This window comes from Grammomys surdaster, unplaced genomic scaffold (assembly GCF_004785775.1).
Source record: "Grammomys surdaster isolate TR1022 unplaced genomic scaffold, NIH_TR_1.0 126187, whole genome shotgun sequence".
NCBI lineage: Eukaryota > Metazoa > Chordata > Mammalia > Rodentia > Muridae > Grammomys > Grammomys surdaster.
In genome coordinates this window covers 8575553-8589254 of record NW_021620993.1, presented here as the reverse complement: position 1 = coordinate 8589254, position 13702 = coordinate 8575553, and the positions used below count along the sequence as shown (strand labels likewise).

Genomic DNA, 13702 nt, shown 5'->3' with positions numbered 1-13702 from the left:
CAAAATAAATAAATAAATAAATAAATAAATAAATAAATAAATAAATAAAATTAAAAAATGTACATAACAGTATTTAGATGCTAAGACAGGACAATGGTCAGTTGGAGGTCAGTCTGACCTACACTGAGAGATCCTGTCTCCAAATAAAGAAACAAATAAAACAAGATCCTTTTTTCACTGTGGTGTAAGGGACCAGACCCTGGGCCTTGTGCATACTAGCCAAATACCGTACTACCAAACTACATCTCAATCCCAAGATCCAATCTTTAAAATTTTCTGTTCCCTGACACACAAAACTTCCCTGAAGTAGGGGCCAGAGAAATGGCTCAGTGGTTAGGAGCTCTTGCTGCTCTTACAGAGGACAGAAATTTGGTTCCCAGCATCCACACTGGACAGCTCACAACTGCCTGTAACTCCAGCTTTAAGGACTTCCATGGATACTGACACACATGAGCAGATGCACATACAGTCATATACATACATAAGTAAAATTAAACAAATCTTCAAAATAGGCATCTGTACATAATAACACAGAGACACACATATGATTATAAATAATAAAAATAGGGCTGGAGAGATGGCTCAGCGGTTAAGAGCACTGACTACTCTTCTAGAGGTCCTGAGTTCAATTCCCAGCAACCACATGGTGGCTCCCAATCATCTGTAATGGCTGCACTCTTCCAACGCCTTCTTCTAGTGTATGTCTGAAGACAGCTGCAGTGCACTCATATAAATAAAAATAATATTTTTTTTCAGACTGAGTCTCATTAAGTAGACCAGGTTGGACTCACAGAAATCCACCTGCCTCTACTTCCTGAGTTACTGGGATTAATGGAATGTGTCACTGTGCCTCACAAAACAAATCTTTTAAAAAATGTGAGATTCCATGAAGGAACATGAAATTAGCATTACACCATTAACAGCAGTGGTTTGAACACTGATGAGATGGCTCAAGTAAAGGTACTTGCTGTTAAGTCTGGTGACCTGAGTTCAATTCCCAGGACCTACAGGGTGGAAATAAAGGCGACACTCACAAGTTGTCATCTGACCTTCATACATGTGTTATGGCACACATGTGCACACACACTCAAAGGACAAGAAGTCCATGAAGGAACACGTACATTAACAGTAGTCATGCTGAGTGCTGACGAGGTAGCTCACGAGGTAAGGGCACTTGTAGCCAAGTCTGATGACATGAGTTCCATCTCCAGGACTTACATGGTTTTAGAACCAACTCCTGTAAGTTATCTTCTGACAATGTACACACATAGAAAAGTATAATTTTGCCGGGCGGTGGTGGCACACGCCTTTAATCCCAGCACTTGGGAGGCAGAGGCAGGCGGATTTCTGAGTTCGAGGCCAGCCTGGTCTACAGAGTGAGTTCCAGAACAGCCAGGACTACACAGAGAAACCCTGTCTCGAAAAACAAAACAAAACAAAACAACAACAATATATATACACACACACACACATATAAAATTTTAAAAAATGGTAGTAACTTTAGGCCAGGGGATTTTTGTGAATAGCATTCATTATCTTTCTAATATTTCTGTAACATTGAGTTATTTGAGAACACCACTAATGATTTCTTTTTTTTTTTAGTATTGGAGATGAATCTTCCTTCATGTCAGGCTCTATCACAGCCAAACTCCCAGCTCAATAATGATTTCTTTTAAGTGCATATATGAGGAGCTAGAGAGATGACTTAGTGATTAAGACTGAGTTCCCTGCACCCCCTTGGTTTGTTTATGACCACCTACAACTACAGCTCCTGGCGATCTGATGCCGTCTTCTGGTATGACACACATGCACATACACATATGGAGACATATATGCATATATAAATTAATAAAATATCTTTTAAAGTACACATATTTGAATTCTTCCAAAAGTCAGAATCAGTGTCCTTACTCTTTGTCACATAAGTCACAGTCACATGCCAACTGCAACAAGGACCCTGGAGGTCCTGCTGATGAAAACACTGGGTGTACTGTGGGCAGGCTGGTGGACTAGAGGACAAGGGAAGCAACACAGATTCTTTCCCCAAAAGGCAGGAATAAAGAGAGGAGACAAAGAGGAAACCTGAACCCCCAGAGCCTTCTTTCCCAGGGGTAGAGTCTGGCACAGAGGTGTTAGGTGTCAAGTGGACACTTGTCCCAGGAGCGCAGGCTTACTTTGGATTCCTTGTGTGTGGACATTCGAAGGAAGGTGAGGAAAACACTTCGGTGCAGGTGCTTCTGCATGTCAGCAACCTCAGGGGTCGGGGCCACCCACTCATCAAACTTTCGGGGTACATGGTGCAGGTAAGAGTCCAGGCACTTCTGCAGGGTCTCATCAAAGATAACCTAAGCCAGGTAAGAGAGGAGAGCAAGGACTGACTCCTGAGGCTCGGAGGATTGTGGGTAGACTACACAGGTGCTTATGGCCCATCAGCCCTGATTGACTGCACACACTCAAACCCTAAGGCACCAAGGAGGTATGAATGAGCCCAGGGGTAAATATAAGTTTCTTAAAATGGCATGTTGATGGACAGTGGGCAAACATCAGGAAAGCTGTGCCATGAGACAGCAATCCTAACCACAATTTGCTGTTAAGGACCCAAGGAAAGTAGACAAAAAGCAATTCCAAGGGAAGAGAAAAAAAAAAGCAACCAACCAGGATACGGCATGTGTTCTGTCTTAGTGTGAATTTTGAAAGAATGTTACCTGGCACCAGAATTTATCATGAGGTAAGGCCAGGAGCCAGTCGAGGTCATTGGCTACGAAGTTGGCGCGTTCCAGGTACTCCTCCACTAGAGCCGGAATGTTGTCTTTAGGGGGCGGTTTGTACAACACAAAATACCGGTCTGCCTTCTGCTCAGGGTGCTACGAATCCAAAAACCATGTGTTAACATGGCAGAGGTTAGTCAGCAAGGGCCCATTTGCCAACCCACGGCAATAACAGTACTTGGCTGTTCCAACCAGAGACCCTCCGGGAGCTTCTAAATATAAAGAACCCAGTGTATCTAACAAAGGAGCCATGGTTGCACCCAGGGAATACAAGATGGTTGTTAAAAAAAAACATGTTTTTAGAGCATTTTAGTGGTGAGGGGACAGGTTAAGGGGAGAGAAAGAGGAAACAAAATTTTAATATAACCAGGTTTGTAAATTTTTTAAGAAGTCATTGTATTCATATACTGGTACAGATTTCTAAAGAGAAGGGAACAATTCCCAAACTTGTACTGGTTATCGTGGGGTAAGGGAATTATAGCTTCATTATATTTTTCTGTATTTTCTCTTGAGACAAAGGCTCATGCTCTGTAGACCAGCGGGCATCAAACTCAGAGATCCACCTCCCTCCATCTCCCAAATGGTGGAATTAAAGGCATGAGCCACCATGCTTGACCTTATTTTTCCCATATTTAAACAATGAGTATGTACCTTAAAAATTAATATTTAATTATCCAAGTAACACACAAGCATCTTTTCAAACACTAAGGGCTCGGGCTAAGGGTATAGCTCAGTGGCAGAGTGTGTGCTTGGTGTATGGGGGGCCCTGGGTTCAATCCTCAGCATGGTGGGAAATGTGAAAGGGGAGAGCAGAGGAAAAGGAGAAGGGAAAGAAAAGGGGAGGAGGGGAAAGGAGAGTGAGAGGGGAGGGGAAACATACTCTTAGTCTCCATGACCTCCCAGGAAGCCACTGAGCATATGCTGTCCTAGTGACCTTTCTAGGTATTTACATTAGAATATAGTCATAGGCATATCAAATATTTAAGTCTCTTTTTCCATTCTGATACAAACAGCATCATATTCTACATATCATTATTTTCTTTTTTATAACCAGAAAAAGACCCTCAACTAACTTTTTTTAAAGATTCTAATCAAGTAGCTGCAGCTCTCAGCTTGGAGTCACACGTTCTCTTTCCCAGCCCTGAGCACACCAGGAACAGACCTCACTTTGTTCACCATAATGAAGAGCCGATAGGCTCGGTTTCCACCCCAGTCTACGTGAGAGTGGCTTTCTCAGGGAGAAGCTGTAATAAGAGGAGGGCCAGGCACTGTCTCAGCTGTTATCAACCATAGCCTTCCACTTCCAGAGCTGACTCTAGAACAATCAAGATCGAAGGATCGGTCTCCTTAAGAATCCTGTGGGCCGTTGAAGGGCTATGCAGGTTCCATAGGGCTCACCACCATCACCCAGCACGTGGTTCTGTGGACCCTGTCGCGTTTACATCCCATTTACACAGTGCCAACGTTCCAGGCGCTGACCTGTTGGAAAGAGCTCGTCTCCCTGCCTTCCAAGCTTCCTTCCTCTGACCCGATGACTCTCTTTACAGGGCCCCCAGTGTGCCAGGTTTGGGGCCACATGAATAAAAGCATTTAGTGATGCAGGTCTCAGCTTAGAGGCTCAAGTTCTCTCCAGGTCACAAAGTTCATGTTCCACTGGGAAGATGAACATCCAAGCCACCAAGGGAGCCCTAAACTGATGAAGTGACAACTCAGGCTTAAAGAGTCACAGGAGCGCAGGAGGGAATTAACAGTCTGTAGGAAAGGGATGCCTCTCAGGCAAGGCGGTACCTACTAAATTGAGCCTAGCAGGAGGAAAAGGATTTTTAGGTGAAAAAAAGTTAGCTTCCTTGTCTTCTCTTCCTCCCTCTCTTCCCTTTTCTTCCTTCTTTCTTTCCTTCTTTCTTTCCTTCCTTCCTTCCTTCCTTCCTTTCTTTCTTCCTTCCTTCCTTCCTTCCTTTCTCACACATTCTTACTATATAGACCTGGCTGACCTGGAACTTGCTATGTAGACTAGGCTGGCCTCAGATTTAATAGAGATCTGCCTACCCGTGGGATCAATGGCGGCACTACAATTAATAGAAGAAATCACTCCACAGCCAAGACAGGGTTCCTATTTGGAGCCCTGGCTGCCCTGGAACTCACTCTGTAGAGACCAGGCTGGCCTGGAACTCATAAAGATACTGGCTCTCTGCCTCTTGAGTGCTAGGATTAAAGGTGTGCGCCACCACTGCCCAGTTGAAGAAATCATTCTTATAGAGGCATAAAAACAGTCATATACCATGCACAGATGGACCTGGACACTGAGACATGGGTTTAAAGAGTGGCAGGATGATGACAACAAACCTATCACCACCCACTGAGGACCTGCCCTACGCCAGATGTGGAGCAGGCACTTCAAACTTCCTATTTCCTTTTCTCATCCATGATTAGCTAAAAGGGAGACAGCTGTCTGGCAGAGGAGAAAACAAAGACTCAGTAGGGTCCAGAACTTTCCTAAAGGCCTTGAGGTTAAGCAGGAAGCTGAGGCAGGATTAAAGCATAGTTTACACTGCAGACCAAGTATGAACTACAACACACATCTGCACAACCCTATCTCACTGCTTTTCCTTCTGACCTCACAACCCCCTAGAAACCTCCCAAATTCCCTCTTAGGCTGGACTAAGAGGTTTCCTCATCTCTCCCAGCACCTGCATTGACTTCACATGACTATGGCTCTTGCTAAACTGTATCAAAGTCACTTTTGGATCAGTTGTTGCTGGGCTCAGGGGGAGAGGAAGGAATGGATTACAGACGGATCCAAGAGACTTCTAGGGAAGGTGAAAATGTTCTCTTGATCATAGGTGATGGTGTCGTTCATATATTACCAATGCTGAAAACAATCAAATTGTTGACGTTAACTATGATGTTTACTGTCTTTCAATGATACTTCAACAGTGCTTGGCATTGAGAGGACTCTCCACATATTCATTAGCTGGACAAAAGAATGAATGGCCAGATCTTGCCTCTTTAGGACTTTGAATGGCAAGCTTTGTAAAAGGGACTCTGAGTAGCCACGGATGGTCTCAGAGCAGGAGAAGCGGGCTCCAATTGTGTCTCTCCTACTGAGGTTTAATCCCACCTTTCACAAGGTCTGGCTGAGGGCCTGTCTGCTCTGGCAAACTAGGAAAATACTGCCCATCAGGCCTTTTTGGCTCTTGATGGGAACTTGTTCTCTCAGTGTACATCAAGGAATGGTGGAAGGGTCCAACACTACTTCTTACAGGTTTTCAACATCAATAAGCTCACCTATCACTCTGCAGAGGCACCGCTCCTTGGGCAGAGATCTTTCTGTCCCAAACTGAGACTCAAATCACAAAATCCTACACATATCTCACACAAAATCTACACAAGGTTTCAGGAGCTTCCTGCAGCCTATGAGTTACTGGTCTTCAGTATGACCATCAGGACTTGTCTCCACCCAGGCAATTGTCTTCCAGCTGGTCCCTCTTTCCATCTTAGCTCCTAGTCAGTGTCACAGTTGCTGCTCGTTATCACCAGCATAATTACAATCTATTGAGTACTCCTCTGTTCAGCCACAGTAGTAATCCGCAGACATTTCATTTGATCGCCACCATGCCTGGCCCATTATTATCTTTTTTGGCTCCTGAGGTCTAGTGGTTAAATAGCTTACCAAATAGGTACAAAGCCCGTGTTCATTAGTTCTGCCATAGTGCCACCCACCACCAGGGATCTGTTCTTGACCGAAGAGTCAGACTCCCCCAAGCATCCCTGAGTTTTCTAACCAGGGCCTTGTCTTCCTGCCCTGTCCAGATAGGGCTAATGCACCTTTCAACATCCAGTGCAGGACCCCTCTCCTCCAGGAAGCCATCCTTGGCTATACATCCCTCCTTCCAGCACAAGATCTCCCTTCTGTGCACTCCAAACTCTGATCTGAACCAGCTCTGCATTTGTGTCAGAACCCGGCCTTCCTCCTAGTCTACTGTCATCATACTGCTAGAAGCTACTGGTGGCAGGCTGTGGACCCCCCAAGCACAGGACTAGATATTTTCTCTTTGAAGCTCTAGCATCAGGCAGTAGGTCTGACTGTGGTTTCTGACTTAAGGAATTTTTCCAGAGAGCTTACTGTGCTTGTCACTGAGAAGCTAGTCATGAAAGGGACCAAACCTCTGTCCTCCCAGTCCTACAACTAACAATCCAGGAGTTCACTCAGCACATAGGGAAGGACTGAGGTTTAAAACCAGCCTCAACAACTCAAGTCTCCACCAGCACTGTCCAACAGAAAATTTTGAGACAGTGGAACTGTATCATCTGCCTGAACAACACAGTAGGTACTCATCACACGGGATATTTCACTTACATAGTCCACACTTCAAGCACTAGACACACTACAATTGTTACACGTAGTGCATGTTACCGACTAGATGGCTACTGAATTAAATAGTATAGTTTTAGCTTTTCTGACAAACATTCTCCATATGCAAAGCTATGAACAGGAAAGCAAGCTGCTTTATAGAAGAAAGGAGGAGTAAAGGACATTTTGGGGCTCAACTGGCTAATATACCATCCTAGCTTTCCTGACTTCCTGGCTTTGTGGCCTTGAACTCTGTAAAATAGTGACAATCAAAACATCCACTAGGGCTATGATGTGGCTTAAATAAGATAACCTGGGGAGATGGGCATGAAGTCCCACTGCTAGCTATGTAACTGTTGGTAATGGTTAGCTGATAGAAGGGAAGGAGTCAGTTTTCTCTAAGGGGACAGGCGCTAGTGGGCTGGCCACCTTTCAAGTAAGGCCACACATCCAAGAACATATGGGCACCAGCAAATGGACTCGATGGGCTTTTAAAAAAGGATACAAGGCTGGGTGGGTGGAAAGGGGGTTGATCTGTACAAAATTCTCAAAGAACTAATGTAAAATAAGGGGGAAAAGGAAGAAGAAAAATTAATCTGGGTGACTTGTTCAGAATAGGCTGACCCACACGGGGCACTATGTATATTAAGTTCTATATTTAGAGATTGAATAGGAAATAATTAAAGCTGACCAAAATGCAGGAAATAAAATACTTAACTCCCATTTCCCACAACTTTACTCAAGCCTCTAGAAACTACTTCTTCCCACCTTGTGCAAGTAAGCTCATATTCTTAGGAAATCTACAAGTGGGTTCAAGGACTCATCCCCACTTCTGTCTCTCTCTTTAGCAGCCTGGCACCTCTCCATGTCTCTAATCTCTCTCTGATGCTGGGAACTGGCAGGTTCACAGCCTCCTTAGTTTTCAGTTTCACAGGCCTTGTCAGAGTCTCTTCGTGTCTCACTTCTTGTAACAGATTAAAAAGACCAGCTCAACCTTAGAAAACAGTGATCCTACAGACGTCTGGGGAGATTATATATATATATGTGTGTGTGTATTTTATATATATATATATATATGTGTGTGTGTGTATAATACACACACACACACACACACACACACTCCTACATGAAACCTTAAGTCCCAACAAAGGGAAATCACCAAACTAGGATGTGGAACCGTTTCCAGCTGATCCTCCTGCCAGGCTGAACAGCATCAAGGCATTGGCTCACCAGCGCTGCTGAAGTCCTCAGCTTTCCTGTCTTCGGGTCTTTGTGGGTGATCTGGAGTTGGTCCAGGGGCAGAGCTGGCATTGTGCTGCGTGACCCTCCTGAAAGGAATATGGATGGGAAGAAGAGAGCAGACACACAGATTCCTGGGGTAGGCCCTACTCTGGGAGTGATCCCAGCACCAGCGTCAACCCCGGGCCACAGTGGGCTCCTAATATGGGCTTTCAAGATCTTATATGCATTTGCTATCCTAGAATAGTTCTCAGTTCTGAAGGAAAATACCTTCCAGATAACTCCTACCCAACACAAGAAAGAAGTCCTGCTAGGCACGGTGGTGCACACCTTTAATCCCAGCACAGTCGGGGCAGAGGCAGGTGGATTTCTTTGAGTTTGAGGTCAGCTTGATCTATAGAGCAAGATCTAGGACAGCCATGGCTACACAGAGAAACCCTGTCTCAAAAAAGAAAACTAAAAGAACCTATACTGTTTTTTATTTTTAAAACCCAGGGCCTCAAGCTGTACTCAAGCATCCTGTGGGCACTGTGAAGACACTGCCCACAGTTCTTTTTCCTGCTATCTTTCCTATAACCAGCACCAGCCTAGCAGATGCAGCCTCACCAAACATTTGATGAATGACTAGGAAGAGAAATGTTCTTTGCTGCAATGGGGGCTGAACTCATCACAAATGCTAGGCTAGCTTTTAATGCTATGCTCTGAGCTACACACCTCAGAACAAGAACACTCTCCTTGTAACTCTCACTAGATCTTGGGTCTTTTAAGGATTAGAACAATGGACTTTCTCTCATATGTAGTGTTAAGACTTTATAATTTCTCCAGGCTTCAAAGAAGGGCATGACAAATTAATAGGAGGAAGAGAAAATCTTTAGAAACCTGCCAACATAAGATCCCTTCCACAGAGGAACCAAATTGGTTTCAAAGCCAGGAGTTGGTCAGCGGGGTACAGCTCAGTGCTTATCACATGCAAGGCCCTGGGTTCAGTATTAAATAAATAAATAGGAAAGACAGTCACAGAGACTAGGAGGCAGCTCAGTCAGCATTGTCCATGCTGCACAAACATGAGAATCTGAGTTCAATTCCCAAAAGTACATTAAAAAGCAGGATGTGATGGTAGATGCCTGTAATCTCAGCACTGGGAAAGTAGAAGGCAAAAGCTTCCTTGGCCTGTCAGGACAGTCTACTAGGCAAGCTCCAGGCCAATGAGAGACCTTGTCTCTAAAGAAAAGAAAAGCGGGTGACATTTGAGGAACAACTCCAACTCCCAAGGTTGACCTTTGACTTCCACACATATGCCTTTGTATCCACATACATGTGAACATGGGATTCAAAACCAAACTAGCAGAGCAGCTCTTCTGAGTTTCCATCCAGTGTTTTTGTTGTTGTTGTTGTTTTTTAACACCACTTGGCCTTATCCACAGGAAGGACATGTGTATTGGGTGAATCATGCAATGGAGATCAATCAACCCTTTCAAAAGGCATGCCAGCAAAACAGCATTACGACATGAACCATGAAAACATCAGGGCTAGAAGAAGGAAATCACTATGTCCTCACAGACAAGTTGAGGATAAAATCAGCCATTTCTTACCGGGTGCCCTCTATGTCAGATGTCTGGGCCAGCCCTGGTGATATAAGACATACTAACAAGACAATAGCAGCATGTTTGTCAGTACTGAGTGCTTTTCTAAGTGCTTTTCTTGGCATTAACATAATTTTGCTTTTAAAATATCTAGGAAACAAGGTCTTGTGATATAAACTGGCTCTTAACTCCAGCAATCTCCTGCTTCAGTCTCCTGAGTGCTGGTATATGCTACTATATGCAACATCACGTCAGGCTCTCTCTCTTCTCATATATATATATGTGTGTGTGTGTGTGTGAATTAATTAATTAATTAATTTTGGTACATCATAGACAGGGTCTCATGTAGCCTAAGCTGCTTTTGACTCAATCCTTCTGACTCAACCTCCTGAGAGCTGAGACTACAAGTATGTGTCATCACACCCGACTCTAGATGCTTCAGTCCCAACTATGTAGTAGGCAACGATGTCCAGAAAATACCAACATGGACAAAAAAAAAAAAAAAAAAAAACCCAAACCAAAAACCAAAAAACCCTGATCTGATGGTGACATTCACAAAGCTTAGTCTTCATGAGAATGACAGCTACAAATCTAATTGCCATACAAATAATAACCTATGCCATGATGTTTGTCACATATGCGAAGCTCATGAAGCATTTAACAAAGACTTATAGAAGTTACAGAAGGGAGGCATCAATGAGGATTTAGGTTTTCACTTAACGTATGGGTAGAAAATAAAGCAAAGACTAGACTTTTGAGTTGTAAAAGGACCAGGACAGGTGTGCGCCACTACACCTCCTATGCTGGGCAAGGCAGCAGAAGCCAATAGTTAAGCGTTTTCAGGTGGAGAGCCGTGATATAATCAACAACTGTAATATGCCAGAGAGCATCTCGAGGGCTACTGTTGCCTCAGTTTCTCTATCAGAAAACCTTCTCAGGTCTTCTCCCTGAAGCAGTCTCTCTTCTTGTTACTCACTGTCATATCTTTAATTGCTTTATGTATTTATTTGTTAACTGTCTCCTTCCTCTAGACTGTAAGTTTCACGAGAGCAAGAGCCTTGTCTGTCCTGCTGTTTGGACCCTTGGCGCCTAGGTCTGTACCAGGCACGTGGGTGTCGGTCAATAAATAAATACATGCTGAATGAATGAATGAACACCGAGGAAACTGAAGCTTGGGAGAAGGTGGCTGGGACCGGGGTTCGTCCCAGGTCACTCTGGGACCAAGCCTTAAAATGAACCGGAACTCCAGGCTCTGGTTCTCCAGATGAGGGTGACTCACAGCCCCTGGGGTAGTGTAAGCCTGGGTCCGCCGCGAAGCCCGTGGGCTGGGGGTGCCGAGAGCGTCCGAAACACGGTCCTGGCTCCTCCGGAGCACCAACGGTGGGGTCCGGGCACGTACTTACCTCCCCGGCTCCACACCCTAGATGTTCAGCCGCAATACACAGCGACAGCTTCCACAAATCCAGCACTTCCGGGGTCAAACTGTGATTCCGTAGGCGCAGAAAGGAAGCCCCGCCCTGCTCTGCCTGGCCCCGCCCCCGGCGCCAACTGTGTAGGAAGAGAATGCCACGGCAGGGCCACGCCCCCACAAAGACAACCCCGCCCCCTGAAGGCGGGGAGATGTAACCCTGACCCCTTCCCTCTTGATGGCCACTCTCCTGGGTTAAGGCAATCCAGTTTGGGAAGCTCTCAGAAGTCCAGGCTTCAACTTCCTCAGTTAAAATTTTTCAAATTTAATCCAGAGAAGTTTTAACGAGTCAAAATCACAAATGTGACGTTGAGAGAGCAGAAGGCAGATGAGCTCGTACAGTTTACTTATTGAATGCTCTAAAACGATTAAAAGTGTGTAGTGATGGCCTTTGATGGTGGGTACTTCTTAGGTTGGTAAAGAGGAAGGTCCTACAAATGAAGACGGAGGTCTTCATCTTGGTGGTGGCCACATACGCAGATGGACTTGCTTAGGAGGACGTAGCAAATTGTACACTTAAGATTTGTCCCTATATGTATACAGTACAGAATTATTTAGATGGGTACATTGTAGGCAAGCTGACACAAAACTCACTGTGTAACTCAGCAGAGCTTGGAATTGATGACTATCCTCCTGCTTCAGCCTCCCAGGTGCTGGAATTAAAAGTGTCTACCACAAGCACCACATGTTCTTTAAATCAGAAAGGCTGGGTATAGCTATTTTAAAGGAAGGATGTCTCAGATGGTGAAGAGCTAGTGGCTCCCAAGCCTGGATAAGAATCGTCACAGAAAACTAGTGGATAATACCCATCTGCTGCTGGTGGTGGTGCAGCCTGTAATTCTAGCCCTTGGGAGGCTAAGGAACAATTGAGGATTCCAGGCCAGCCAGGGCTATACTGTGGAAGAGCTCACACTAGGGAAAACAAAAAAATAGTTGTGAAGTAATGCAATAGACGTTAAGTGGCTGAATAAGTGGGTTGATGGACTCTAAACCAAAAATGAGAGGAGTGTGCTGATTGGTTATATTTCACTATGAAACAAATTCTCATAGACTTTACAACTTATTATAACACAGCCCACATTTTCTTTAGATTAAGAATCTAAACCTGGAGTTCGAGGCCAGCCTGGTCTACAGAGTGAATTCCAGGACAGCCAGGAATATACAGGGAAACCCTGTCTCGAAAAAACAAAACAAACAAAACAAAACAAAAAAAAAAAACAAAAAAGAATCTAAACCTGGCCGGGCACTGGTGGTACACGCCTTTAATCCCAGCATTCAGGAGGCAGAGGCAGGCTGATCTCTGTGAGTTCGAGGCTAGCCTGGTCTACAAAGCTAGTTCCAGGACAGCCAGGGTCGTTACACAGAAACTGTGTTTTGAAGAACAATAAACAAACAATGGATCTAGGCATGGCTTAGCAAGTCCTGTTACTTCTGAGTGCCCCATAAGACTTCAATCAAGGTATCAGTCAGGGTTGGAGTCCCAGCTGAAGGTCCAAAAAGAATTTGCTTCCAAGCTCACCAAGCTCAGGCTGGGTTATAGTTCTTTTGTGGAGTACCCACCAATGAAGATTATTCGAACATAGGTTTAAGACAATAGCAAATGTTTATTATCTGGCCGTCAACTACGCTGTATGTTCCATATCTCAGTGTAGCACTAAGTCTTTCTCAGGGTGAGCTTTTACACACAAAAACCATGTCCTGGGTGGACACACTTCCGTTAACAAGAACAGTTAGCCAGAAGCAGAACTACAGAAGCCAAAAAAGCAAGGCTAGTATTTTTAGATACGTTCCCAGAACTATAGAGTTGGATGGATTCGTCTTTGGTTTGGTTTTGCCAGGTGGTGCTGTCTACGCATTGAGTTTTATGGCCTGAAGGATACTGGGGCCCTGTTACAGTTCATCGATAACACACCTGTTTAGCACATACAAGGTTTAATTCCCAACACACACACACATACACACACACACCACCCTCAAATTCCAAGTTCACACAGCTCCGTTTAAGTTAGGACTTGTTGGGGGAAATTAATGTACTGTTTTCATCTTTTCCTGTGAATATAAAGATACTCATGTCACTGGTTTGGTTTTGGCAGGTGGTGCTGCCTACCCATTGAGTTTTATGGCTACATACCAAAATAATGCGAGACAAAATAAATACAATGAAACACCCAACTTGGGACTGTAGATATGGCTCAGTGGTAGACTGCAAGGTCCAGGGTCAGTTCCCAGCACAGTAGTAACAGCAACAAGAAAATGTTGGGGGATGACCTAGCTTCTCTAAACATAGTTTCAT

General features: G+C 44.5%; 1 protein-coding gene across 1 annotated transcript in view; it reads right to left on the bottom strand.

The window, feature by feature from the left end:
• Ascc2 (activating signal cointegrator 1 complex subunit 2) overlaps positions 1-11435 on the bottom strand; it is a 46030-nt gene extending 34595 nt beyond the window's left edge. The window contains exons 1-4 of the mRNA XM_028758197.1: positions 11345-11435; positions 8350-8447; positions 2706-2864; positions 2175-2345 (exon numbers count right to left, since the gene is read on the bottom strand). Of these exons, the coding sequence (XP_028614030.1) occupies positions 2175-2345; positions 2706-2864; positions 8350-8430 (411 nt within the window). The 5' untranslated portion in view covers positions 8431-8447; positions 11345-11435. The remainder of the gene's footprint in view (positions 1-2174; positions 2346-2705; positions 2865-8349; positions 8448-11344) is intronic.
• Positions 11436-13702: the final 2267 nt, after the last annotated feature.